The following is a 27,635-nucleotide window of genomic DNA, read 5'->3' on the forward strand; positions in this document are numbered from 1 at the left end:
CATTTTTAAAGCGCATCTTTCTTTGCCTCTCCTCCAGACTTTCCGGGCGCTGCTGCTGCTGTTGTGGTGTTGCTTGCGCGCGCCGCTGGGTTTCTTGAAACGCCACCAGATGGCGCTGGCTTCCGCGCATCCTTTGACGTCTAGCCAGACGTCTACCCAGCGGTCGATTTAGGCACCACTAGCCTCCTTGAAGCGCTTGGGTTGCGTATTTCGGGTGCGCGGGTGTGCTTCGTGTACACTGTTTTGCAGGATGGTTAAAGCGCCCTTTCGTGCCACGTGCTTCAACACATGCAGCCAAGTGGGACGTTGAGTGTTTGCAGTCTTTAAATGGAAGCTTGGAAGTGGCAAGACAAATAGCTATTAGTGGTTTTACTGTGCGGGTTTTGGTAGGAAAGGAGAGCGTGGCCGCGTGGTTGAGCGCGTGCGAAAACATGTCATACCTTCGGTCTCCGCGGTATTGTTTTTGAAACAGTGGTGAGAGTTGCTATGCGACATTTTGAGGACTTGGATCCTGTGCGTATCGGTCTTTGCTGAAAGGCACGCGCTCTGCATTGATATCGTATTATAGTATTATAGTATTTGCATGAATAGTAGCATTATTATAGTATTGTAGTACTTGCAAAAAGCCGTGGAATACATGGCGAGAAAGACGGCAAAGCAAGCATTGCGCGGGGGGGCCTTCAAGGCAGATGAGGAGACGGATGCGAACAGAGAGGGCATCCAATCAACCGGCACACAATGTGATGTCAATACTAGGCTGCAGAAAATGGAGGCTTTCCACGAAGAGCTTCTCAAACAGGGGCAAGAGCGCGAAAATGAGCTAAACAGGGAGCGTGATGCACGGAAGGTAGTTGAAAAGAGACTTCAATCAGCCGAGGAAAAGCTGAACAGGGCTGCCATTGTGAACGAGAATGTGCGTGACAACGGAAGGCAGACCCCCGACACAACAGGCGAGGGAGGGTCAGCGAAATACGTGGAATGCATGCAAGGTGATGAAGGGTTAGCTGGAAAGAGCAGCACCTACCTTGAGGCCGCCACGCGGAAAAAGCACGAGCCCAGGGGACAATGCCCCTTGGCGAGTACGAATCACGCAGAAAAGGGCAAAGGGAAGCAGGGTGAGGTAGGAGAGAGTGAAAGGGTGATTATCGCTGGCGACTCAAACCTGGCTGGGTGCTCAAAAGCAATTGTGGAGAGGGTGAAAGGTGACAGAAGAGTGGCGGTAAGGACATTTCCAGGGCGGACACTGGGTTCTGTCATGGAGCGAGCAAAAGGAAAGCTTGCGGGAAATGCCCACGTGCGCAACCTTGTCATAATAGCAGGTGGGATAAATGACGCCCTAAACAGGAAAGGGCCAGGACTAGCCCAGCGCTTGGCGAAGGGGGTGGACGACTTGCGCGAGCTATCCCCTCAGGTGCCGATCGTGGTGCGCACGGTGCCGGAGGTGCCTGTACGAGACAGTCACGTTCAAAGAGCCGTAGTGGCTGCTAATGAGGCAATATGGAAAATGAGCCGAGAGAAAGGCTTCAAGGTTGTCGAAGTAAACAGGGAAGTGAGAAGTTGTGGTGATTTTAAACGAGATGGGATCCACTTCAATTACTAGCTGGCACGAGAAGTGGGCTGGCGACTTGGTGGTCGCGCTGTTGCTTTTTTAGAGGGCCCGCGGGCGCTCAGGATGTCAGAGTAGATAGTAATGAAGAAGGTCCCCTAGGGGAACATGAGAAGAGCATCGCCGTCGATAATAGAAAAATGAGGAAAGCAAGAAAAAGAGCTCGCCATGCAATAGGCTACATAAACATACAGGGCGGCAGAAGAAAAGAAAAGTGGGCAGAGATTGAGGAGCAGTTACATAGAGAACAAATAGGGGGTATGCGGTTACAGAAACGCACCTTAGAGACACAGAAGAGCCGCCAGTTATTGAGAATTATGTTTGGGAAGGGTGCAACAGAGCTAAGTCGGAAAGAAAGGGAGGGGGAGTTGGAATGTTCATCCATCAGGGAGCCAAATGGAAAAGAGTAAATTCACAATGTCAAGAGCATCTTTGGTTATCAGGTACAATGAGCTGGAAAGAAACTTGGCTGGGCGTTACGTATTTGTGGACCGGAAAAAATTGCACAGAGAAGAATAAAGAGCTAGTGGAATGCATAAGCGCTGATATTAAGGGTTTCGGGAATGGTACTGAAATTGTCCTATCAGGTGACATGAATGCCCACATACAGGATTTAGATGGCTACACCGACAATAACGGGAAGTCAATGCTAAACCTTTGTGAGCAACGTGACCTCGTTATCGTGAATACAGGGCCTAAGTGTGAAGTGCAGATCACGTGGGAAGTGGGGGACCGGCAATCGACCATTGATTACTGTCTGATGACAGAAGGAATTCATGAAAAGTTGACAGAAATGGTCATCGATGAGGAAGGGTTTAGCAGCATAGGGGGTGACCATAAACGCATCATCTTGAATATGGGATATGTAGTTGGGAAAGAGAGCAAGGAGAGCAAAATGGCCAACCCAAATTTGAACGCTGAACAAATAGCAAATATAGTCACTAGAGTTGAGGAATAACTTGGCAAATGGCCAAGTAAAGAGTGGGAATATGGTGAGCTTCTAAGTGTAATAACGACAGAAATACGGAAAGAGAAACAACATGTTCGTTGGAAAGGAAAAAAGAAACCGAAAAGCTGGTGGAACAAGGAGATACGAGAAGCGATCGCCGAACGACAGAAAGCATCTCGAGAGCACAGGCAGGCAAAGAAGGCGGAGTTGCCGCGGGATGAAGTAACCAGTAAATGGGAAATGTACCGGGAGAAAAAGTCTATGGTTCAAATACTGGTGCAAGCAAAATTAAAAGGTGAAAGTGAACGTTGCGCGTCAGAAATACTTGAGAAAAAGAAGGCCGCACCTAGAATATTTTGGAACCACATAAAATTATTAGGCAGGAAGTCAACAACAATACAACATATCCTAGACGAAGAAGAAAACAGACTGGAAGAAGAAGCGGCAATAAATTACATCCTAAATGTAACAACCGAATCTTTCCAAGGCAATGACGAGGTTGTATTTGAAGAAAAAGAGAGCATGAAAAAGACCCAAGTGGAAAAGGAGCTGTTGCTGACAAATTGAAACTGGAAGAAAGCGGAAGAGAAAATTCCTAAGCGCACAGCCACAGGGCTAGACGAGGTTCCCGTTAGGCTGATAAATTAACTAGAACCAAAAAGTAAGGAAGCTCTGGTGAAAGCAGTGGGAGAAACTTTAAAAGATAGACGAATACCTGACAGTTGGCGATAAAGCAGAATGAATTTAATTTATAAGGGTAAGGGGGAGAAAGACGGAATTCACTCGTATATACCGTTGACTATTACATCGGTACTATACAGGCTAGCAATGCAGGCAGTCAAATTAAAGCTTCAAGCATGGGCAGAGAATAATGGCATTTTGGGAGAGCTTCTACATAGCTTCAGAATAAATAGGCGTTTGGATGATAACTTGTTTGTTCTTACTCATGTATTGAAAAAAAGCAGACCGTTGTATGTGGCTTTTTAGACATTGCAGGAGCCTACGACAACGTAGACCGTAACATTTTGTGGGATATTCTGGAAGGGGAAGGCTTAGGTAACGATTGTCTACAGCTTTTGAGAGAGATTTACCTAGAAAATACCGTTTGCGTTGAATGGGAAGGGATGAGGAGCGAGGAGAAAGTTCATATCAACAAGGGACTGAGGTAGGGGTGCCCTTTATCCCCGCTGCTGCTTATGACGCGCATGGTGAGGATGGAGATGGCGCTAGAAGGAAGTAATATCGAGTTTAATCTCTCATACGAACGGGCGGGTACAGTAATAGAGCAGCAATTCCCAGGTTTATGTTATGCGGACGACATTGTGTTGCTAACTAACAAGCAAAGTGATTTGCAACGTCTGGCTAATATCTGTGGACAGGAAGGACAATTTAGGGTTGAAAATTAGTGTTAGAAAATCAGGTGTTATGGTATTCAATGAAAACAGCGAGCAGACAGTGGAGATACAGGGCGAAGAAATACCTCGGTTAACAGAATATAAATACCTTGGTATATGGATAAACGAAGCCAAACGATATATGGAAACACAGGAAAAAACCATAACAGTAAAGGGGAAGAGAAATGCATCCATAGTGAAGGACAGCGCGCTATGGAGATACAATAGGTACAAGGACCTCCGAGGTATGTGGAAAGGTGTAATGGTTCCAGGACTTACTTTTGGAAATGCGGTTGTTTGCTTTAAATCAGGGGTCCAATCAGGACTCGACGGGAACCAAAGGTCAGTGGGTGGCCTCGCATTGGAGGCTCTGGGGAAGACTACAAATGAAGCTGTGCAGGGTGATATGGGCTGGACTAGTTTTGAAGTGAGGGAAGCGTACGGTAATATTATGAAGAACGAATGAGGAATGTGTAAGAAAGTAAATGGGCTGGGAGGGTGTTCAGGTATTTGTACAGGAATAACATTGATTCACTGTGGAAGAGAAGAACTAGGAAACTTACTAGCAAGTATGCGGCCTGTATTGTGAGACACAAAGCAACAAATAACGTCAAGCAGAAAGTCAGAGAGGCTGATATATCTCTTGGGTGGCGGCAACGGAAAATAACCCTGCCATGAGTAACTGCTTAAGAGAAAAACGACGAAATCAAGGAAGAAACAATTTATGATAACTCAAAGGGAAGTTGCTTTTCGAAGCGAGGTCAGGATGCCTTAGAACACGCACTTATAAAGCGAAATAAAGCTAGGAAAACTATGGAGCATGTTGAATAGGATGTGAAGGTATCTGCCCAGCAGTCGATTTAGCAATCACTGACCTCCTTGAGCCCCTCAGGCCCAGCGAGAGCAGGAGGAAAATAAGCACGTCCACAATAGAGGTTAGTAAGAGGCGATTGGAAGATTGGTGAATGAAAAGTAGGGAATCGACAAACGGAGGCGTATAAAAACAAAGTTGAGAATAGGGGTTCAGAAACTTTGATTATGAGAATTCATGGCGTTTTTTTTTTGCTTTACTTTTTTTTTCTTTTTAACATAAGTTCGCTACGCTGCGAAACGGGGTGCAGAACGCGAATGTATGTATAAGATGTATACATAAAATTATGATTAATTGAGCTACTTACAGCATCATAACTCAATTGAATAAAAACACTTCTGCCACGATGGGATATGCCATGTGAGGCAATGATAATGTTCAACCCTCTCAGAGATTATGAACAACGATGCGCAACAACGCCTCAAACAAGTTTCCCTGTGTGTTCTGTGGACTACGCAGACAAACAGCAGTGATGCACGCAAGGCAATGTTTAACATCAATTCACCACCCTGCTATTGAAATAAACGCTGAAGGGATTGCACATTCACCGCCATCAATACCGCTAATTATTGCCAATCAAAGCAAATAGCATACGAAGCTTCACTTAGATGGATTGTCACAGTGCGTGGGATCCGCAGATTTTTTCTTATGGGTGTGCTAGTTGAACACCCTTTCCTATATATGTAAGGGGCTGAAATATAGACACAAGAAAGGATCCCTCAACAGGTTTGGCCATTTCGAACTGACAAGTACAGTGCATACAACGCGCACTAACGATTGCGCCTGCAAATTATTACACCGCCGATCGCCGCGAAAAGAGCTGAAATTCCAAACCAAACGCCCTGCAACCTTTTCATTGCGGACGCCACGCTCCCAAATAGAGAATCGACGTCAATCGTGCAAGTGCGCCTACCTAGTTCGCCGTACTCTACGTCATTCCCAATGGGCCCTTTGAGAATGATGCATGGCAACAGCAGTTATTTGTTTGATCTGTTGCTTCAATAGACGAGTTAAAGTTTACAGAAATAATCTAACCTACAAACCGAATGTCTACGTGTCTTTGTTTTACTTCGTACCGTAACAAGAGAGATGTACTCCCGTTTCGTCTGCTTGTTCCCCTGTCGTGCAATCGCGCGCGCGGAGAGCGAAACTATGCCATTTTCTACCGTGTTCCAGCGCGCGATCACGTTCTGTGATCCGCTTGCGTCTGCCTCAGTGTTCGTGTAGCACTGACTTATTACCGCTAGTCAGGTGTTTTCGTGCACAGCGCGCGCACAATTGTGCGCTGCGCGAAACGCGACAAACGCACCAGCTCGCGCGCGACGCCATCAGCGGGAATTCGCCGCGCTGAGAAAAGCGAGAGGAAGAAAGAAAGGGAGAGGCCCGCGACGTACGCTTCACGCGATCCTTCATCTCCGGTATGGAGAACGCAGGGAAGTAATTTCGCTTGTGGAGACTTCACGGGGGTAAGTAGAGAGAGTGTCCATTTTGACGTGACGCTCGCCTCTTGAATTCATAGGTTCGTGGCACTGAAATATTTCTACCTCGGCTGTTAATGAACCAATTTGAACAATTCTTGCGGTAGAACGCTCCCTATAGGGTACGTATTAACGTTCAGCGTATAACCAAACTTGCTATGCGGCCTGGCGAGGAGCCCTTTGGGAGTGAAAATTTCCTTAGTGCGTACTCGCGCAGCTATTGCCGCCTTCACCACCATTTTTCTTCATAGCTTGCTCTCGTCCTCTTCTGCTTGTGTGGTCATGTGCTCACCTGTTTTACAGAAATTGCTTCATCACTAGCAATGATGGCAACTCACTCAGCTTTGTCAATAGTTTACAGAACGAACCTAGTGGTTTGCCCACACTGATAGCATCAGCTGGGCGAAATTTCCCTTCCAAGCTGACAAGTATCAGTAGTACCCTTTTGAACTCCAAGCTTGCGCTGACATTGTCGCGTCTGATCTCTTAGTCATATCACCCTGCCACTTCCGGACAGCTAAAACATGCAAGAGGACCCCCCCCCCCCTAAAAAAATAGAGAAGGATAGGGAACCGTCTGGCTTCATGGAGCACTTTGTAATGGCACTTCGGTGTTTTCCCGCTAGGCCGGTGGACGCGGACACTTCACACGTCAGTAACCAAGCCTAGATCACTCAAGAATGTCTTATAGGGTTGTGCGGACAGTTTTCCCAACCGTTGCCGCGCTACTCTTGCGAAATCACGGCGTTTGTTCTTCACGCGTACAGCAAATCTCCTTGAGGTTCTTATTCGTCTTTGAAAAAAAAAAAAAAAAAGCGACCAATTGACACTTGAAATGATCCAAGAGACGCTTATATAGGAGGCGTTGAGGCGTGCACGAGGTTTTGAGTAGTTTGGGTTAATCTGAAGAGGAGAAATGAGCGTTAACGGCTATTTTCGGCCGGCCTTCAACCAGTCGTTCTTATGTGATTGTCGAAAACATTCAACAGAAGGAACCAACGACAGCCGCTGGTACACAATCGACAAAATTTCAGAGGCTGATGGCATGAGTTGGAGCGCTTCTGAGCGAGTGCAGATGTGGAAAAGTAGGCGCCTGACGCGGTGCCACGATGTTTGTTCCCCGCCTTCTCACCCAGGACAAAAAGCAAAACAAAGAACACTTGCTTCATTTAGACGTAATAGTTCTGCGGAAACTCGCAAGGTGGAGAGAAGTAATTAATAAAGGGAAAATCAGACATCCACTCGTTCGCAGCATTTGCTACAAAGGGAACCCATACCGGTTCCTCGAAAGAAAAGCCTTACAGTTGAAGAAAAAGGCGTCCTTGTCCAGGACTCGAACCTGGGACCACCGCCTTTTCGGGCAAGCCGCTCTACCATCTGAGCTAACCAGGCGGCTAGCTGATGGCAGGGCGAAGTCGAATTTGTCGACAGTACGAAGCAAAGGCAAGAGCTTCACCCGTTCATAGCAATTGCTACGAACGGGTGCATGTCTGATTTTCCCTTTATTAATTACTTTCTTCATTTTGTGCAAGGATTAAAAAAAAAACATCGAAAGTCACCTTTACCTCTTATCGAAGATCATCCCGGGTGCCTAAAATTCGTGCTATGGCCATGAGACCCCGAAACCAAGCAAGTTTCGAGCTAATTGTGGCCGCTTTCTTCATAAAAACCGAAAGAAACGTGACAAGTGCGCTTGTGTGAAGACGGTGGTCATGTATATTTTCCTTCTTTGGCTTTTATGGGAATGTGCACTGGGAACTGCTTCTTCCTAAAGAAACTGTCAATTAGCAATTTTACTTGGACATATAAGGCGATTGAAATAGAACGTGCAAGGAAAGCACGTAGAAAAGTGGAAGGCGGGTTTTTGGTTTCTACATCATGACAGCACCGCAACTCACCCTGCTTTCACTATGTCATGGTATTTATATCCTCTCGGAGACGAACCGGCGTTCCAGACATAACAATATCCATCAGATCGAGCTCCGTGTGATATTGTACTTTATGTTCAAACAATAAGATTTAATAAAGTAAGGAGATTTATCACTGTGCACGAGGTGAGCACAGCAGGGACCACTCAATTGACAGCATTAAGCTTGAATGGCTCCATAGTTCTTTCAAACATTGGGAGAAAGGGTTGGGCAACTGCATTACTTTGACAGCAGCTAAGTACTTTTTGTCCTAAATGACAGAAATATTTTTCTCTTTTGTTTGTCTTTTTTCGCAGGTGGGGGGGGGGGGGGGGGGGGTAGGTCTCTTTTTCGTATTGAGGAACGCAAGCTCGGCTCCGGCTTTCATTTAGCAGCAGCATTTGCAGCTAGCAGAACACGGACTTATATGCCATTTTACACCTGCAGCTCACTGTTTTGTTTAATACCTCTTCGAAAGCTTTTCTTTCTTTGTAAATGATCTTGCCGGTTCTCTCTTGTTTTTGCGTATTGCTTCTTGATGTTCACGCACCCTTCATGTGCCGAGTGAGCCGACTTAATAGAAAAAGTAATTGTTGTTATTTCAAAAGGCAAGAAATTATGGGGTTCTATGTGCCAGAACCCCGATATAACCACAAGGCATGCCGTAGTGGCGGACTCCGGAAAATTTTGACCAGCTGGGATTTATTAACATGCACCTAAATCTAAGTACACGGATGTTTTCGCATTTCGCCCCCATCGAAATGCGGCCGTCGTGGCCGGGGTTCGATACCGCGACCTCATGCTTAGCAGTTCAACACCGCAGCCACTAAGTAACCAAGGCGTGTTTTTTCGAAGGGCAAGCCGTATGAGGTAGCGGGATGGCTACTTAAGAAATTTGAATTGAGGCTTCGTGCTTCAAAACCGAATGTCGTTGATATGAAAGCAGAAACTCACAGCCTAATTTCTATACTCACATTGTGTCGTTCAATCACTTAAGAAATAAGAGAAACTTCTCACGGAGGCATATGATTTGGAGACTGAAGTTTTGGGAAACTTTTGATGTGAAGTCGTCAAATGGCCTATTGAGCGAGAATTTGGAGGATCCTTAAGCTTCGCCTTTAAGAGTGGAACGCGATAGCATTCAAAGGTCTCTGACTGCTTCTCACGCTTCCCGGCAACTGCAGCTTATGTAACCGTAATGTTTACCGGGAAGCGCTGGCGGCGAATGCTATACACAAAAGCGAGCTTTCTGGTAGAAAAACGGCCTCTTGCATGGACCGCGATGTGGCGGAGGCGAGCGCCATATGTAGGTGTTGCAAGGAACCGGGCGCACAGCTTTATGGCCTTTAAGATTTGCGCGCGCTTTGAGATTTGCGCGCGCCGGCACGCGGAAATCTCGGAGGCCATGGCCTTAGTATGAATGGTACAAACGTTGGAAAAGGTGACTGTATAGTGCAACAAAACAAGAACACAAGAAGAAACGAAGACGAAGACAAGCGGTAACTATCAACAAGGAAAGTTACTTCCAGGATCGGTCATACTTATACCCCCAAACAACCACGTGCACACTATGATATCAACCATCCGAATGCACTTACGTACATGACGGTATGAAAACAGTCTGAAACCGATACAACAGGAAAATACAAGAAAATCTAAATGACATATGGAAAATTAAGTTCTGCCTTTATGCAGGGCGCAAATAATCAAACTTTCTCGCGGACTATGACAGAGACGATTTGCTGATGCATTGGTCAGCGGCCGAGAGGATCTGCTCCGTTTCTATTATTAGTCTTTCGCGTTCGCGCTTATCCCTATCTATAATTGTGGTATCTTCTATGACCATGTCGGATGGCCGGCATGGTCACGTTTTACAATGAAAAGCAAGAAAACCATCGCCTGATACACTGTGACTCTTATTTCCGTGCTCTCTTAAGCGCTTACTGATGCATACTCCAGTTTGGCCTGTGTAGCATTAGCCACATGACAGCGGAATGCGATGGATCACCCCCACCGCGCATCCTACGAATGGATCTTTGTGATTCTTATCACACACCAGCCTTTTCGTCCTCATTGGGTTCGTGGTTTTGCACAAGGTACCCAGCTTATTTGGAGCTGAAGAATCAACCCGTACGTTAGCGCGACTTCAAATTTTTTTTCTGGCTACGTGATACCTGGTGTACGTACGGAATCACAGCGATTTTCACCTGCTCACGACTGCTAGCTCTGGAATTCCCACCGGGGCAATCTCTCGAACGTTCCTGTTTTAGCAACCTCTCATCCACCGACACCAACACATGGCTAGGATAACCAGCCTCCTTAAGACGCGTAGACTGCTGCTGGAGACTGTTCTTTTTTTTTTAGACGTAGGCATAATTATATAAGGGAGTTTTTGAAACACATGTTAGTTATATCCCACTTCAACTTCGAATGGTCTGAATGAAATTGGAGAACAGGTTTTTTAGCTCGTGGGCTATAAGCCGAGCAGGTCTTACTATAAGTAAAGGTTAATTGAACGTGAAGAAACCGAAGCTTATTGTCTGTTGACAGGCACTTCAAAAGTCACGTCAAGAGGTCACAAACACTCGCGAAAAATCGTGAAGGCATTGGCACATTTTTCTTGGAAACATTTACCAGGGCAATTTAAGAGCACTAAAATATCGTCGACAAATCTAAAAGCTCCCTGAAAACCTGGTAGCCCTGTGAGGCGTACATACATGTGCCTATCTATATGTGCTAAGAGAGGTTGCTAAGGACGGGAGCTAGACACGACCCTATACAAATGCCTTCCTTCTGCAGATGTGACCTATTGTTCCACTGTACAGAAGTTGCCGACAGGTACAAATGTAAAAATTCTAAAACCTTTCTACTGAAACACGTGCTCCCTGTGAAAACCTGGTGGCGCCATATTTGTCAATGCAGTCCTCGACATATTGAATAAGCTCATTGTGCGGGATAGAGTAATATAATATTTAACGGTCAGCGGAGAAGGCCTTGAAGCCTTTTTCCGCGTGACACCTAAGAAAATCAAGGACTTCGTCAGACCCTTTCACGAGAAACGGGTCATCAATCCCGAGAACGTTCAGCTTTGAAAGCAGGTACATGACAGCTTGCTTCTGCCAGGTTACCCTTTCGGAAATCATAACTCGAAAAGGAACATCTGCCTTGTGCATCTTAGCATTAGCAAATCCAGTCTCCAGCAGTAGTCTGCGCGTCTTAAGGAGGCACGTTATCCTAACCATGTGTTGGTGTCGGTGGCGGAGAGGTTGCTAAAACAGGAACACTCGAGAGATTGCCCCTGTGAGAATGCCAGAGCTAGCAGTCGTGAGCAGGTGAAAACCGCTGCCATTTCGTACGTACACCACGTATCACATGGCCAGAAAAAAATTAGAGGAAGCTTAAGCTTCGCCTTCAAGAGTGGAACGTGATAGCATTATCGCACCCTGTTCACACCGCCCACTCATTCGCTCGGCATGCTCTTGAGTCACACAAAGACGAAAGGTGCGCCTGAGCAAGCGGAACGAACCAATAAACTCGGTGTCTCAGAGGGAGAAATGATCTACGCGAGCCAAACGTCGTGATCGGCACGGAGAGGCGGGCCGCGACGCGCCATCAAGGCGGACGCGATCATGGGGCTGCCAATTAGATCGGATCGTCCTGTATCTCGCTTGGGAGCACCACGCAGACGCATGACTCCTCGCCAGCAGCACGGCACACATCGCAGGGGACGCTTTCCACCAGACGCGCTACGGCGCAGTGATCACGTTAGAGGCGTCCCGCATCGGACGCTGCACCTAGGAATCGCGCTGTGAGCGGAAAGAAGAGTGGCGTCGCCTAAACACCAAGGTTCGAGTGACGCACGCTGGAAGTTGAAGGGGAGAGAGTGAGAAAACTTATTAAACGCAAGGCTATTGGGGCATCCTCGCATCAGTCCCCGCACGGCCCCAATGCGCTCAAACGCGAAGAAGGGGAGACGCCGGCGAGTGGCGCGCCACCTATCGGGGCAGCGCCGTACATTGCGAGGAGGGGGGTCTTCTGTGTTTGCCACAAGACGGCTCTGCGTGTGCGCCAAGCGCAGAAGAAATCAAGCGGAAACGTACTCCGCTACTCGTCTAACTGCGACTTCTGCAATTTGCATGCTCGTAATTACAGATATACACTACAGTGTAACTTTCTGTGGCTATTTCCTAAGGCAACACCGCATTCACTAGAGGCGCTTTTGTCCCGCTTTGAAACATCGAACTCATGGCTGAGTGGTAGCATCTCCGTCTCACACTCCGGAGACCCTGGTTCGATTCCCAACCAGCCGATCTTGCAAGTTGTTTTTATTTATGAATGTCTTTCTGCCATTTTCACTCACAGCCAACGCTGCCGACGCCGACGACACCGGCTTTTCTGCGACACGAGTTCCTTAACGCTGTCGCGTTAAAATTAGAACTTGTGCCAACGTACGGGTAGTTCTTTCAGCTCCAAATAAGCTGGATACCTTGTGCAAAACCACGAACCCAATGAGGACGAAAAGGCCGGTGTATGATAAGAATCACCAAGAGCCGCTCGTAGGAAGCGCGGTGGGGGTGATCTATCGCATTCCGCTGTCATGTGCTAAATGTTACTAGGCTAAACCAGAAGATGCAACAACGAGCGCTTAAGAGAGCAGAGAAATAAGTGTCACAGTGTATCAGGCAACGGTTTTCTTGCTTTCCATTGTAAAACGTGTCCATGTCGCCCACTTCTAGAAGATACCACTATTATAAATGGGGATAAGGGCGAACGCATAAGACTAATAATAGGAACGGAGCAGATCCTCTCGACTGCTGACCAGTGCATCACCAAACCTTCCCTGTCATTGTTCGCGGGAGAGTTGGAATATTTACGCATGGCATAAAGGCTGAACTGAATTTTCCATATGTCATTTAGATTGTCTTGTGCTTTCCCGTTCTGTTGGTTTTAGGTTGTTTTCATGCCGTCATGTACGTATGTGTATCCTCATGGTTGATATAGTGTGCACGTGGTTGTTTGGGGGTTTAAGTATGACCGATCTCGGAAGTAAAATTTTCGTTGTTGATAGTTAGCGCTTCTCTTCGTTTTGGTTTCTTCTTGTGTCAGTGTCATTTTGTTGCTGTACAGATACCTTTCAATGATGACCAACCAACAAGCATACATCGCTACCCTCGTTGGAAAAAGGTTTTGTGTTTTCAGTCTCCGCGTAACAGAATTATGTTTTGTCGTATCTTCAAATCACAATCCAAAGCCATCATGTCTGTAGGTTGTATGTCAACTGTACTTTACAATTTTTCTGAAGTATATTACTTAGAGAAATCAGTTCAGTAACTTCTTTGCGCTATAGAGAAGGTTTTCGTGGCTGGGTTTGCATGGTTCGGAATTCGGAAGCGTGCGCTAGTGACGCTGGCTCGAACTTGCGGGCCCAGGCAACACGTACCGCTATCCATGTAGTGTGGAGCATCTACGTCGCCGGCGGCCGCAACCTTGGCAGTAGTGCAACGTGACCGTCCACGCCGGTACACCGCAGACGAAACAAGGGAGCGGGAGCACGCAGTAAAACAAGCGAAGAGGCAGGCAGCAAAATCCACCTTCGTTGCCAGCTCTCCCAATGCATGACGGGCGAACAATGTTAAATTTTTGCAGCGCGCGGCACGTAAGTGCGGAAAGAAAGGTCAAAAAGGACGTACGACTGCCCTCTTGACGTTGTTTTCTGCACTTCAGTGCTTCAGGCTGCAAAATTTTGCACCATGGACTTAAACCAACTCGCCCACATCGCTATTCTTATTCATGGCGGCCGGAACGAACATAAACGCAAACATTACTCGCAGCGCAAAACTAGAAGAATCGCTCGGTGGCGTTCAATTGGACGTTAGTGCTTTCGTGTTCACAACTCATAGGAAGTAACTAGCTGCTTCAGAAAATAATATCTTCACTAAAGCCTTTTCAGCCGACTGCCATGTGGTTCGGTTGAGTACCTGCGTGCTATCAATCCCAAACGATGGTTAGTGCAGACGACTATTTGGATCACTAGGATATAGGTAACTCTGTGATATTTGATCAAACATTAATTTGACAGAGAAACTAAGCATTTGTGCATCTTTTTATGAGATTGGTCATGTTACCGCGGGTTTCCCCCGTAGATTCGTAGGACTAGACTCTTCTTTTTTCGTTTCTTCTCAGCAATAAGATTTATCTTCAGCCAGTGACGCCCAGCTAGCAATACTAATGAAATGACTACTTGCTTTTTTTATATATATATTCGACATTTTTCCAATCTTCATAAATGTGAAGTTCGAATGTTTCCTTAACAAAGCAGTGCAATAAGTAAAATATTGCCACAGAGCGCTGCGGCAATCACGATGCAGAGTCCACTCACGTGATTTACGGACCGCGTCTACGATCTTGTCTGCCAAAGCTCCTTTATAAAAGTAGTCAACACCCTTGTCCATTAGTTCCTTGTAAGTCTTTGCAAGGTCAGGATTTATCAGCGTGTCTCCTTCGGTGAGAGGATTGTCAGTGCCCCTTTTGGAGTACATGTCCCTGAGATGAACAGAAAGAAAATTGATTTTACTCAAACGAATAACAATTATTAGGCCATGGTGGTCTCATCAAAAGTGGAGAACGCTCGGAAGGAGAACGTTCTGGGAAGCGCTCTAAGGTTTAAAACAAAGAAGACCCGTGGAATATGGGAATAGAGGCTTCTAAGCACGAGGTTGCGGGATCGAATCCCGGCCATGGCGGCCGCATTACAATGGGGGCGAAATGCGAAAACACCCGTGTACTTAGACTTAAGTGCACGTTAAAGAACCCCAGGCGGACGAAATTTCCGGAGTCCTCCACTACGGCGGACGTCATAATGAGAAAGTGGTTTTGGCACGTAAAAACCCATAATTTTTTTATTTAATATGGGAATAGCAAGCACAGACCGTGAAGAAAAGCCAGATTGCCCATCACCGCCTATAGCGTGTCATATCACGTGAACCCCTGGCACCACATGGTACAGCAGAAAGGCCGACAGGACAAGACTGCATAAACTTCATCAGAACGTGAGGAAATGAATTTATTTCTGCGTCAAGAAAACCTAAGGCATTCTTAGACACATGCTGCTCACGTGCGCAATTTTGGAGGTTTCTATTATCTGACGCATGATTCGGCCTGCGCTCTTTGCTGACGATAGTACATTTTTCAAACAGTGACCGGCAACCGAAATCACGAAAATATGCAGCTTCAGCACATCGTGCAGCTGCAAACGCAGTGAGTTAGCGTTAGCGTTGAGTGTCCCACACTGCGCATGCGCTGTACGTAAACGAAGCTGGGGCTCTTACGTACGTAAGCTGTTTTCAGGATCTAGCGTTGAACGCTAACGCACGCAAGGGGTGACCCTTACGTACGGCAACATGGCGGCGCAAGTCGAAGCGAGAGCTGCCCGCTTCGGATCTGTCGAGATGTCGACCTGCACTGTTCGGCTCACTCGTCCCCCACTAATGCTTTAAATTTGCTTTAAATTTGTGTGATGATGCTTAGACAGCGGTCTATACTGGAATCAAATGGGCGTTGCTTCCGAGATACGTTCTCAAGTAGCGGTGCAGTAGGCTTAACGAGAGAGAGTTTGCTGACGCTTTCTGTAACCGCGTCGAGACGGCGCCAAAGCCTGTCTTTCGTTCATTCGCCTGACTTAGTGAGGCACTTGGCGATTCGGCATTGGATTAGCTCGACATTTCGTAGGGATATTGCTTTCCAGCATACTTGGTGTTTTTAGGTCTAGATGGCGCCGTATATGTTTGCGTCAGCGTTTTGCTCTTTTCCGCTATTCCAAGACTAGCTTGCGCCACGCAGTGCAGCCTTCCTTAGCGTTAGTGTTGCGTCGCACGCTAACGCTAACGCAAGCGTCTTACGCTCCACCAAAAGTCTGTAATGAATGCAAGCTGTCCGTTCACAGCTCTCAAAACTTTATGAGCATGTTGTGTTACCGTGCCCTTCAAGAATCTCCCGCTTCGTCCGATGTGCATTCGGCTGCGTGAAAGTGGCACTGAATACACAACAGCTCCGGAACATTGGATAAACTTCTGTCAAACCCTAAATCATCCACTCAAATGGTTTTTCTACAACCATCTTCGTGTTTCCTTTCTCTGTAGGGGACACGACACAGCACATAGTTGCAGGAAACTCTATGTGACACAGAAGGTGGTCCCGTGCGAGCAGAACATCCGGATGCTGTGTCACCCACTGTGTCTCGCTGTGTGTATGTATGCTGCTGCTCGCTGCGCAGCAGTTGCACACAGGACGACCGAGGAGCTGGAGCGAGTGAAAAAGCGCTGCTTGTGACCACGTGAGCATCCAGTGTGCCATGCTGTCCCGACACCTCCCGATAAAGGAAATCTAGACTGGTTGTATGACGGCTGTTAGAGCAAATTATTTAGGACGTTCTGACGTTTTTCAGATTTTTTTTTAAGAGTTTAGGGGTCGTAGAAGCTTATTTAAAGCTAAAAACAAAAGGTCGAAAATATTAGGTCAGTAATCCTTAAAATAGAAATGGCCATTTCTGACGCTATTCAGAAGCAGCAAAAATGTTATTCTATAAATAAATTTACCTAGAATTTGACTGGTTTAACAGTAACGTTTTGTTCACGTTTGGGCTCAGGGGGAACGCGTATTTACTTCTTTACGCTGTGATTCGAAATACCTTCACATAATTCTTTTTAATTTGCGAAATCATGTCTTTCTCAGTCTTAGTGCTCCCGAAATTTATTCATCTATCTACAAAGAAGGCAGGAAACTTGCAGCGTCTCTTTCCCCACCTGTCAAGCATTCACGACTTCCCATCAGCGAATCTGAGCTAAAACAAATTAGAATACCTGAGATACTTACTTTAAGGCTGGAGTGTCCTTGAGGTGCTTGTACTCAAGTTGTATGGCCTTGGCTAAATAATTTGTAACTTTTATGCCTTCCCTGGCAAGCTTTATAGAGTAATTAAAATGTTCCTTGAGCGTCTTTGTGCTGAAATTCGTGATGAGAGCCTCATAACCGCGAAGTTCTCCCGGGACACCTACTGACAGTCCACCTGCACACCATGCACAAAATTAAAAGTAACGATTTTAGCGCAGTATCGCAGAACAGTGAAAATAGGCCTACTTCTATGATAACGTGCCTACGAAATTCCTGTCATCTAATTGGTCTTATCGCTCAGCTGTCATGCCCAGCACCTAGTTATTCTTCACTCCTAAACTTAGGTGCACTATCCGAAATTCCCCGCGATGATACAAACAGCACGGCACGAACTGTGCGTGGCGTCCGCGAAAATTGTCCCCGGCTGAATACACGCGCTTTCGTTCCAACATATATTGGCTACGTCTCCAGCTACCTTCCTAGGATGAAGGAAGTTGTGCTTAGGACGCTTCTGGTTGACGGTATCCCTTACACCAGCGGTCACCTGTTCTTAGAACTGGCTACAATTTCCACTTAGTGGAACATGTCCAAAACTGCCCCCCTCCGGTGACTGAAATAGATGCCTACCACCTGAATGAAGCGAAAGCTGAAGAAGAAGAAGGTCACCTAAAGAACGCCAGCTGGAGTGGGGAGAGAAGGAAGAGCAGTATAAAAGTGAAGAATAAAAAATTGCAGTGGTGACATGACCATTGCTTCATTGATTATATGTCTGCGGGCTAATTGCATAATTTGGCAAAGCTGACAAGTGAACGAATATGGGTAACATTTTTTGTGCAAATTTGCAACGTCCAAGTGGTATGCAAGAGCTATCAAGTTCAACATGATTCTTCAGTTGACCTCCTTGTGGACACGACAATGGGGGCGTCCTGGATCTTGTTCTAGATCAGGCTGTCGTGTCTTCCGCGGAACTTGTTAAACGAAGTTCTGAGAAAATAAATGACCCAGTAGCCTTATGCTCGTACTCAAGCTGCTGCCAGCTGGTACTCAAACGACTGTTCGAACGTGCAGCGCCGTATGGCGAGAGATCGACAATTCTTCAGGTCATCAATTGCGACGAAACACAGCAACAACTTTCGGAATAGAACACAATGACGCAAGCTCCTTTCTGCCTTCCATCCTAGGAGGAGGCGCCCAATTGAAATTTTATGACCAGAAACGTTTGACGGGTCTTCTGATGAGCCAGAAGAATTGGTCACTTTACATGAAGAAGCAGAAAAATAGAATGGATAGCTATCCCACCATGAAGGTGTGGTAAAAATGGCACGAATTCTCAATAGTGTAGGGAAGAAAATGGCGTGAATTGCACTTACTAAGGCGTGTTTGCGAACCTAGTGTACGTGGAAATTCATCTTCCTGTCTACACTCAGGAGAAATTATGTCGAACGAAGGGACCAGGCGCTATTCTAACGTTTTCGGTCTGGTTCTCCAATTTAATGCTTCCCTGAGAAGCAACGACTTATTAGCCTTGCTCAATCAGAGTTGCTATTAGGATCAGTCTTAGCGCTCGTATTTTCCTGCCTGGAAGTTTGCAACTAGATGCCCAAATAAAAGGGCCCAAACGTCTCAAAGCACTACTAGAGCTGCTATAAGCCTTTCCTCACTAGTAGTCTGAACGAACCTGCAAGTCTTGTCAAGACCTTCAGGGATAGTCACATTCTCACTCCAGAAACCCGGGCGTAATGACACTCCAACTAACAGAAAGTGTAACTACTAGACTTTGAGTGACAGACTGAGAACCCGATGATGCCTTGCAATCACCGGCATTGCTCAACAAGGCAGAGACACAAATACAACTGGAATCCCAATGTCTACCTCAGAGTGGAAACGAGGTCATGCTACTCATTTCTTCATGTTTACTCCCCATAGAAGGCGAACTGAATGAACAGGCGCTGCTAGCTCAAGATCAACGTCAATATCAATACTAAAGAGAGGCAAAGCAAATAGAGAAGAAATATGCTCAGGCAGACTAGTTCTTGAACGACCCTACGATGGACGTGAAAAAGAGGCACTATGAATTGCTGAGCTTAAGTCTAATATACTAGTTGCAGTGCGTGGAAGTTCTTGCCTTGGTGGTAGAAGGCGTCCAATATGGCTTTCTTCTCACTAGCCCCAGATATGAAATCGTTGAGAATAAACATTAAGTGGGACGACGCTGTGTCTGTAAGTTCCGATGAAGATAACTACAAATATGTGGCTGTTGCAAAACTTACTCGTTTGCCCAAAAAGAGACACAGTAGGCAATCTATTCAGAATTGTTTTGCATGGGAGGCTATCCTCCTGGTATCACCGAATTCGAAGTATACTTTGAATTACACGGTACTGCTGAAGTACGGGAAAAGCCCTAGAATCTATCGAAAGAAACGACACGGCTGAAAGACTAGCTGCAGCACAAGTTAGACGCAGGTATCATTCGCAGATCTGTGTTGCTTTTGGCATCACCAATCACCAATACTGCAAAAGAAGACGGCAGCCTAAGAATGTGCAGACTACAGGACGATTAAGAGCCAGACGCAGCTGATCCCATCCGCCTCGAACAGACACCATCATTCAGAAGACGGTTGAATGCACCTGGTTTTCGAGAATAGATCTGTCCAAAGTGCATCTGGGAAATGCCACTCCAAGAAACCGAGCAATACACCGTCCTTTTCACACCATTTGACAATTATGAGAATCGTCTTCACTGATGAGAACTGGCTTCAGAAGCTCACGAATACTGTTCTGAACCCATTTCATGGTCGCTTCTGCTATGCGTATGCAGGCGACATCATCGTGCACTGTAGGAGAGAAAAAGCATAAAAAAACATCTTGTGTATATTCTCGCTGCCCTATTTGAATCGATGCTCAAGATAAGATTAAAAAATAATGAGCTTTTTAAAAATAAACCAATTTTTTGGGGTCGAATATTAGATGGTACCGCGAAGAATACCAAAAAGAGTCCTTGGTGCGCATAACTAAGCTTGTAATATCACCTAACGCCAACCCGCTTCGCGTGTGTTTTGGACTAGCTGGATATTTTAGAGCGTTTATTCGAGACTACGCTATGAAGACACTGCACTTAACAAGACTGCCTAAAACAGACGCACCGTTCAGGTGGACTCAGGAATGCGATAACGCGTACGAGGAGCTGGTGCATATTTTTTCTGACCCTTTCCTTTTGAATTTTTCTCTTCCGTTTGAACTCAACGAAGATGTGTCTCATTATGGAACGGGAGTGGTTCTGTATGAGCGAGACTTCACCCGGACACCCAACCAACACGCTTCGCAGCGGTTGTTTACTGGACATACTGTGATATTTTCGATCCTTGCACAGACCAGACAGTTCCATGGCGTTTTGAGCGTGTAACGTCATCAACGTTTTCTGAGCTGTACGTGATTACCCTTTCCTTTGTCTTCTAGATATTTCCTTCCGTTTGAATTTAACAGGGATGTGTGCCATTATGGAACGGGAGTGGTCCTCTATGAGCGAGACTTCACCCGAACACCCAACCAACACGCTTCACAGTAGTTGTTTACTGAACATACTGTAGTATTCTTGATCCTTTCACAGACTAGACAGTTCCATGGCGTTTAGAGCGAGTAACGTCATCAACATTGTCTGAGCTGTAGCCGATGTAACAGGCGCTAAAATACATACAACTTCAACAACAATGTACCATCTTCACAGATTCACAAGCACCATTGCAAAGCCTTTGCACGAAAAGCACTATATCAAGCAATTACATTTTTATCCAGGATGTAGTATACCTACACGACTTGGGATCTAACGGTGGATATATGATAGCATTTCAGTACCTTCAAGAAATTGCGGTATAACAGGCAGATGCCTCGAGCGTCCAGTCGCGCAGCCATTTTGATTGCATTTGTGGGCTTCTTTCACGCTCGGAAAAGCGTTCTTGCGGAGCATGTGTTGAGCAAACGGAAAGCTATTCCAAGCAATCGGGTTCCTCAGGATAAAAAGTAAAGTTCTAATAAAGTTCTTGCCACTGTCACTGTATCGGGAGTTTTTCATATTGCTCTACAATTTTCTTATTGACATTTTTTATATAGTTAAAATATTTGGGAAGTTGATTAATTAATTCAGACTGATTATCTAATTCGGCGTAATGAAACAATTAATTTGAGTATCTCCAAGCGACGGCAAACAACGTTACCATGGTTCTTTCCAGCTACGTGGCATTTGCATATCGATAATGTTTGGCTCAAATGACGTGGGGCATCCTCTACATTGAGTCAATTCGTTTGCTGTCTAAACTATGACTTGCGCATGTGGTCTCATCAAGAGTGTGATTTTATTTTATTTTACATTTACCTCCTACATTCGTTGCATCGGACACTTACCCTACTATTGGTAACGTCACACGATCTGCATTTTTTTTTTACTTTTCTTCCGCCCACTTCCTTTCAGGGCAGTTCTTCTTCGTCCCATTCACTGCAGAGCAGAATGTAGGCTAAAATACACTGGGTAAACACTCTGCATTTTCAATAAAGAGCTTCCTCTCTCTTTCTTTTAAGGGGGCGGAAGCTAACTATACAACAACTGAGAAAGCCGCTTTGGCAGTCCTAAAGGCCGTTCGGGTCTTCCGCTCATACTTAGAACGAAATTCAAGTTTTAACTGATTACAAAGCACTCACACACCTTTTGACCTTGGCGAAACCTAATGGAAATATAGCACACTGGGTGAACGAGCTTCAGCAATATCCCTGTGAAGGCAGCCATCGCCCAGTGGCTTCAATTAAAGATGCAGACGGTATGTCGAGGTTGGCGGTCACGCCTGTTGTAGTTCACAAAGTAAGGATAAGTAGCGTTAAACTTTGAGGAGGAACTGAAACACTCAAGCCACGGTGGAGTGGAAAGTTACGGTGCCTCCGACCATGGTATCGAAAATCTTGGACCTCTACCATAACATCCCTAATTCCAAGGAAAACAACGGATTTTGAAAAACATATATAAAGCTGATGAAGCCTTTACATGACCCCTATATGAAAGGACACGAAAAATGCACGTGCAGTCAAGCCACAAACATCACCTGAATAAGGTGAAATTGAAAAATGAAAAAGACAACGAATGATATTGTCAAAACACTCATGGAGACCATTTGAAGTTGGCCGCTTCATCTTGACTGCAGTCAAGATGAGCTCACAAAGATGTCTGTAGGTGTCGAAAAAATGCAAGCTTTCCTTGAATGCCTGGAGGAATGCACAAGAATGGTGGCAGATCAGGCCAGGAAGAGAGGACGCCAAGGGCGCGATCTTGCTACTCTGCCGCAGAATTCTTGAAAATGTGAAAGTCGTGGTATCCATTAATTGTTCAGCCTTTCGAGGCCATAAACAAGAGAAGTGGGCAGAACGACGTGGTCTAACACTCAGGTTCACTGCCCCGTACCATCCAGCAACTAATACATTGGTGGAATAAACTATTCAGGACCTGAAGTAATACATCAACATGTACCCAAGATTTCCACGAGTGATGGAAGTGCTGCGTTAAAGTAGTGGTAGCTCATCACATCTCGAACACAAATGGTCTAAGATAAATACTACTCTTTGTTGCAAATGGAAAGCCAACTGACCTTCCTGTCCATGTGTTCTTGAGAGTAGACAAGATTGTAATACACGCAGAAACTAATAGGACGAGCGAAGCGAACTACCGTGAAAGAATGAAAATAAGTTGACAACAAAACACAACGTTACCATTGCTGGAGTTAGGAGACTGTTTTGGTGAGAAAAGTACGACGAAACACCCGCCCTTGTTACGGTTCACTGTGTGCGGCGATGGAGGTATGCCAAGCGCCTGAGACTCGACGTGCCTAGTCGTCACGCTGGTCAACATGAAAAGACTTGTCCATCGCGTGTGTGCGGTGGCATTGTGCACCAGTGCAAATCCTACTTTTCCCTACGTGCCCCCCCCCCCCCCCCCCCCCAGACACACACGCTAAATTTTTAACACACGCCGTGGGGTGGTTTTTCTCTGTATTTTTCTGTGTTGGCTTATCAGTGTTCTGACAAGGGAGCAAGAGAGAATGAGGTGTCCCGGATGGTGTAGCGTCTAGCAAGGCCAGCGAGACGTCACAGATTAATCTTCTCTACCTTGCGGGCCGGAGCAGGCGCGCCGAGCGTTTCTGTACTTTTTGCTTTGAAGCGCACTGCTCACCCTTAATGATGTGTTAAAGGGGTTGCGACACCAAATTTTGAGGCTATAAAAGCATGTTGTAGGCTGCTTCCGTATGCGAGGACACCCACAACGAGGTATTGGACACTGCAAACATTTCAAAATAATTTTAATTCAGCTCCAAAAAGTCATTGAAAGCTCCTTGTGGTCGAGACCCATCGCTAGCGCGGCAGTTATGACGTCACAGTGGAGGAACGAAAATATTGACGTCATAGCACACTAGCACAAAAACGTGACGTATGATGAGTAGCGATGAAATGCCGTTTACGGAGCCTGCTGAGCCGAGCGACCGACATAGCCTCTACTCTGACCGAGCTACAGGCATATAGAAATCCTTTCTTAATGCAAAGATGGGGTAAGGCGTGCAGACACAGACACAAGATGAAAGAAGTGGACAACATGAACGCTGCACGGCGGCCCGCGAACGGCAAACTGCGTGTGGCGAGTTGACGTGCCGCTAACGTGGACTGGCCTTTACATGTTGAGTGTAACACTAGCCTGCCGGCTCCGAAAGGGACCAAGATATGCGGCGTTCGTGTTGCCCACTTCTCTGTTCTTGTGTTCGTGTCTGAACGCCTTGCCCCTACTTTGCATTACGAATCCTTACCAACTAGCTCAGTTTCCTGTCATTCTAAACATCCTTCCTCTATGCTACAGGCTTCTAGAACACTGTAACCGAGCTAACCCTGGACCCTGGCTAACCGAGACATGCACAGTGCTGTCGCGGAGAGCAGTTAACGTATACATATCGGCAGCTCGGACCGGTATCTCGTTCGCTTGCCGTTTCTCAATGTGTAAAGGCCCGTCCAGTTACCGGCACGGAAACTCGCCGCATGCCGTTTGCCGTTCGCAGGCCCTCGTGCTACGGCGGTTTTGCTCGCGAACGGCGAGATTTCCTTGCCGTAGAGAGGATGGGCCCGGGACCCATTTGTGCGGCAGCCGTACGGCGAAGCGGCCAATCAGCGAGCGAGGAGTGGTCGCTCTGGCACCGACGGCAGCCTCACCGCCGCTGATCGTTCGGTGGCGTCGATATCGACGCTAGGCCTTTGACGGTTCACTCCAAAGCTAAAGCTTACGGCGCTTCGGAATGAATCACCGACTCTCACAAGCCGCAATATTTTCTTATCATTGTTGTCGCTCTTCACAGTAATTATAACAATCGTGACATGCACTTCGGCCCGCCAGTTGTTTACCTCTGCTGTCAGAGCACGCGTATGCGCGAACAGACGACGCAGCATAGTTTTACGTCGCTATTCTTGTGGCCAACGTGACCAAGCCGTGTTGCGTTTCCTCTCCTACGACGTCATAGCATCACCCGGAGCCCAGAAAGCGAAACCGAAATCGCTGGGTATAATAATGTTTTATTAAATTATTTATCGGGTATATATGAATCCCACGGTGTGTATCGTGCTTCCTGAAGCAGTGCTCAATGCTTGAATTGAAGGACGTGTGAACGAAAATTTTCACGTCTCTACCCCTTTAAACTTCTGTAATTGTTTTTACATCACCTCGTCTTCTCTGCCACACCCTCTCCGACGGTCAATCTGGCTCGAACTCACCCGCCGTGGTTGCTCAGTGGCTATGGTGTTGGGCTGCTGAGCACGAGGTCGCGGGATCGAATCCCGGCCACGGCGGCCGCATTTCGATGGGGGCGAAATGCGAAAACACCCGTGGGCTTAGATTTAGGTGCACGTTAAAGAACCCCAGGTGGTCGAAATTTCCGGAGTCCTCCACTACGGCGTGCCTCATAATCAGAAAGTGGTTTTGGCACGTAAAACCCCACATTTAATTAATTTTGGCTCGAACTCCGAGCAGACGCTGTTGAAGGTCACCTAAACCCCGTCTGTTTAACAAATGGTGCCAGCTCGTAACTCGTGGCTGCATTAAGAGGAAGCTTTAGCTCGGGCCCAAGTCCGACGCGCCTATTCAAATACGTGTAAAACGCAAGAACGCTTTTCTGAGATAACCCTTGGACCGATTTTAATGAAACTTGTTGCATCTGAAAGAGAAAGTTCAATTTTAGTGACTGATACAAGCGGAATTTCCATTTAGAGCCTGAATTTTGATAAAAAGATTTTCAACAATTCGAAAGTTTGAAACAAAATTGAAGCACGAAGTTTAGAAATTAATAGTTCTGCATCAAGAGCAGATATCGTGGTTCTGTCAGCGGCATACATTAGGTAACTGAAAACGGACAAATTTGATATGTCATTTCATATCTTACGTGAATTTGTGTACTATTATATGCAGTTCGCAGAATTGATAGCATTTTTCTTGCGGAGTTAGAGTTGTAAACTTGATAGTTTCGTATTATGAAATTTTCGAATTCTGCCAATTTTTAATAAAACAATTGACGACCTAAATAAAAATTTTAAACAAAAGCACCACTAGCACCATTGAGTGTCGCCGCACCAACATGAGATCATGAATGCGGAGGTAGAAAAAAGGTTCACTCCAGAAGTGATCGAGCGTTGTGAGAGCGGTCCGCGTCCTTACGTAGATTACCGTCGCGTAAACGCAGGCTAAGCGGCTAAGCGGGGTAGGACCACCTAAAAGAGCTGACCTCTCCTCGCGGCTGCCTGTTCTGCGCCCATTCTGGGTGTTTTTTTTTTTTTTTTTGATGCCGGTTGCTAGGGTAGCGACGCTTCAGTCCTAAGGCTTTACGAAGCTGCCTGTCGCACGTGGAGGTACACAACCTGGTGGACCGTGGCGTTGAGGTGTTGCACTTTTCTTCCCTCATTCTAGATAGGCTCGCACGAATTGAAATTACTTGTTCGAATCAAGGAAGTGAGCTTCGTTCACGTGAACTTAGCATCTGAGTAGCCGCCCGACCTTTTGCCAGCCGAGTTGAACATCGTACCACGTGGGCGATGCGCATGCAGAATTCCTCTCCCTTGCACTACTTTAGTGTTTGCCGAGTGTGTTGAGTGTACGCAGCGTGAGCGGAGTCACCCCTGCTTTGCCGTCACCTGCACATCGTCTGCGCTGCTGCCCCGGACTACGATCGAGCCACCCCGGGCAATGGTGATGCTGTGGCCGGTTCGGCGCAGGGACTTCGGTGGCCGCCTGTATACTGCTCGCAACCCTCAGCGGCGGAGAAAAGAGCCGGCGGTCACCAACAGCTACTGCGGCTCTCGCCAACGCTCGAGTGACGCTTGCTCGTGCCGACTACTGCGTCGCCGTTTCCGGAGTCTTGGCCTGGAATCGTGCCGTCGAGTCTGCAGAGCTGCTGCTGTGACCAGTGGACGCCAGCGGTGTACCCCAAGGACAATGTCGGCTCGCATGTTATGGACAGCGTGGGGACATTTCATCGGCGCGGCCACTGTTGCATGTACTACCTTGTTCGCGAAGCACACGTTGATGTTATACCGTGTGACATGCTTTGCCGGAATATATAGTGATTTAAGGTTAGGGGGATGTGGGGATGCGCGACTCTCACGCGTTCCCTGATGCGTTGTTTTCCAGCATACCTCTCGTCCCCTGTAATCCGGCTTCGCCGCGTTGCCTGGGGCCCGCATTGTCGTTGTGGTTGAGCGCAGTACGAGAGATGGGGCGAGTGTTGCGCTGCTAACGCTGCCTCACGGCGGGGTTACTTGGGCGCGGAAAGGAGAAGGCGCTTCCACTTTCGTTCGGAATCGGCAAGCTGCTCGGACGTTCCGCGAGTGCGCCGATGCATGCTTCTGCGAGACCGCCTCGTGAGGCGGAACACGCCACCATTCTCGTGACCGTACGTGCGAACAACAAGGCATTGGGATCCAGCATGGGGCGAACATATTCGCTCGTTATCCGGTCTCGGTGAGTCGGACTTAGATTTCACGCGCGCCCATCGGCATGTTTTGTGGATAGCAACTCGGCTAGCAGGCATTGATCTATGAAAGGTGCAATAAAAGCCCTTGTGATTATTTGCACTACTGTGTTGTCGTTCCTTTGCCCCATTAGCACGGATGAGAATCCCACACATGTTATCGCCTGGTAGTGATGATGACGGTGGTACTTCGCGGTTATTCCTGCACTCCAACACCATATGGCGCAAGGTGTTGGGCGTGTCCGGCGGGCAGAACTTGCAGTCTCGCCCGTAGGTGCCCGGATACATGGCGTGCAGCAGTGTTCCATGCAGATACCAGGTTCCAGCCTGTAGTCCTCTCCAGGTTACCGCTTGTTCCCTACTCATCGTCTTATGCATGGGCGGCTAGCGACGCCTCCGCTTCCTGTAGTGCGCCAGGATATCCGAGTACTTCTTGAATATCCGTTCATCATCCCCGTCACAGTCATTGGTCTGTGTTCTCTGCGCGTCGGAGATGGCTCGGCGTGCATGA

General features: G+C 46.9%; 1 protein-coding gene across 1 annotated transcript in view; it reads right to left on the reverse strand.

Moving 5' to 3' along the window:
* The window catches only part of LOC129387515 (scoloptoxin SSD14-like), a 95,021-nt gene that overhangs the window by 42,534 nt on the left and 24,852 nt on the right, over positions 1–27,635 (reverse strand). Inside the window, exons 5-6 of the mRNA XM_055076486.1 lie at positions 17,076–17,268; positions 14,584–14,747 (exon numbers count right to left, since the gene is read on the reverse strand). Coding sequence (XP_054932461.1) covers positions 14,584–14,747; positions 17,076–17,268 — 357 coding nt within the window. The remainder of the gene's footprint in view (positions 1–14,583; positions 14,748–17,075; positions 17,269–27,635) is intronic.

Source organism: Dermacentor andersoni, chromosome 2, assembly GCF_023375885.2.
Source record: "Dermacentor andersoni chromosome 2, qqDerAnde1_hic_scaffold, whole genome shotgun sequence".
In the NCBI taxonomy this organism is placed as follows: domain Eukaryota; kingdom Metazoa; phylum Arthropoda; class Arachnida; order Ixodida; family Ixodidae; genus Dermacentor; species Dermacentor andersoni.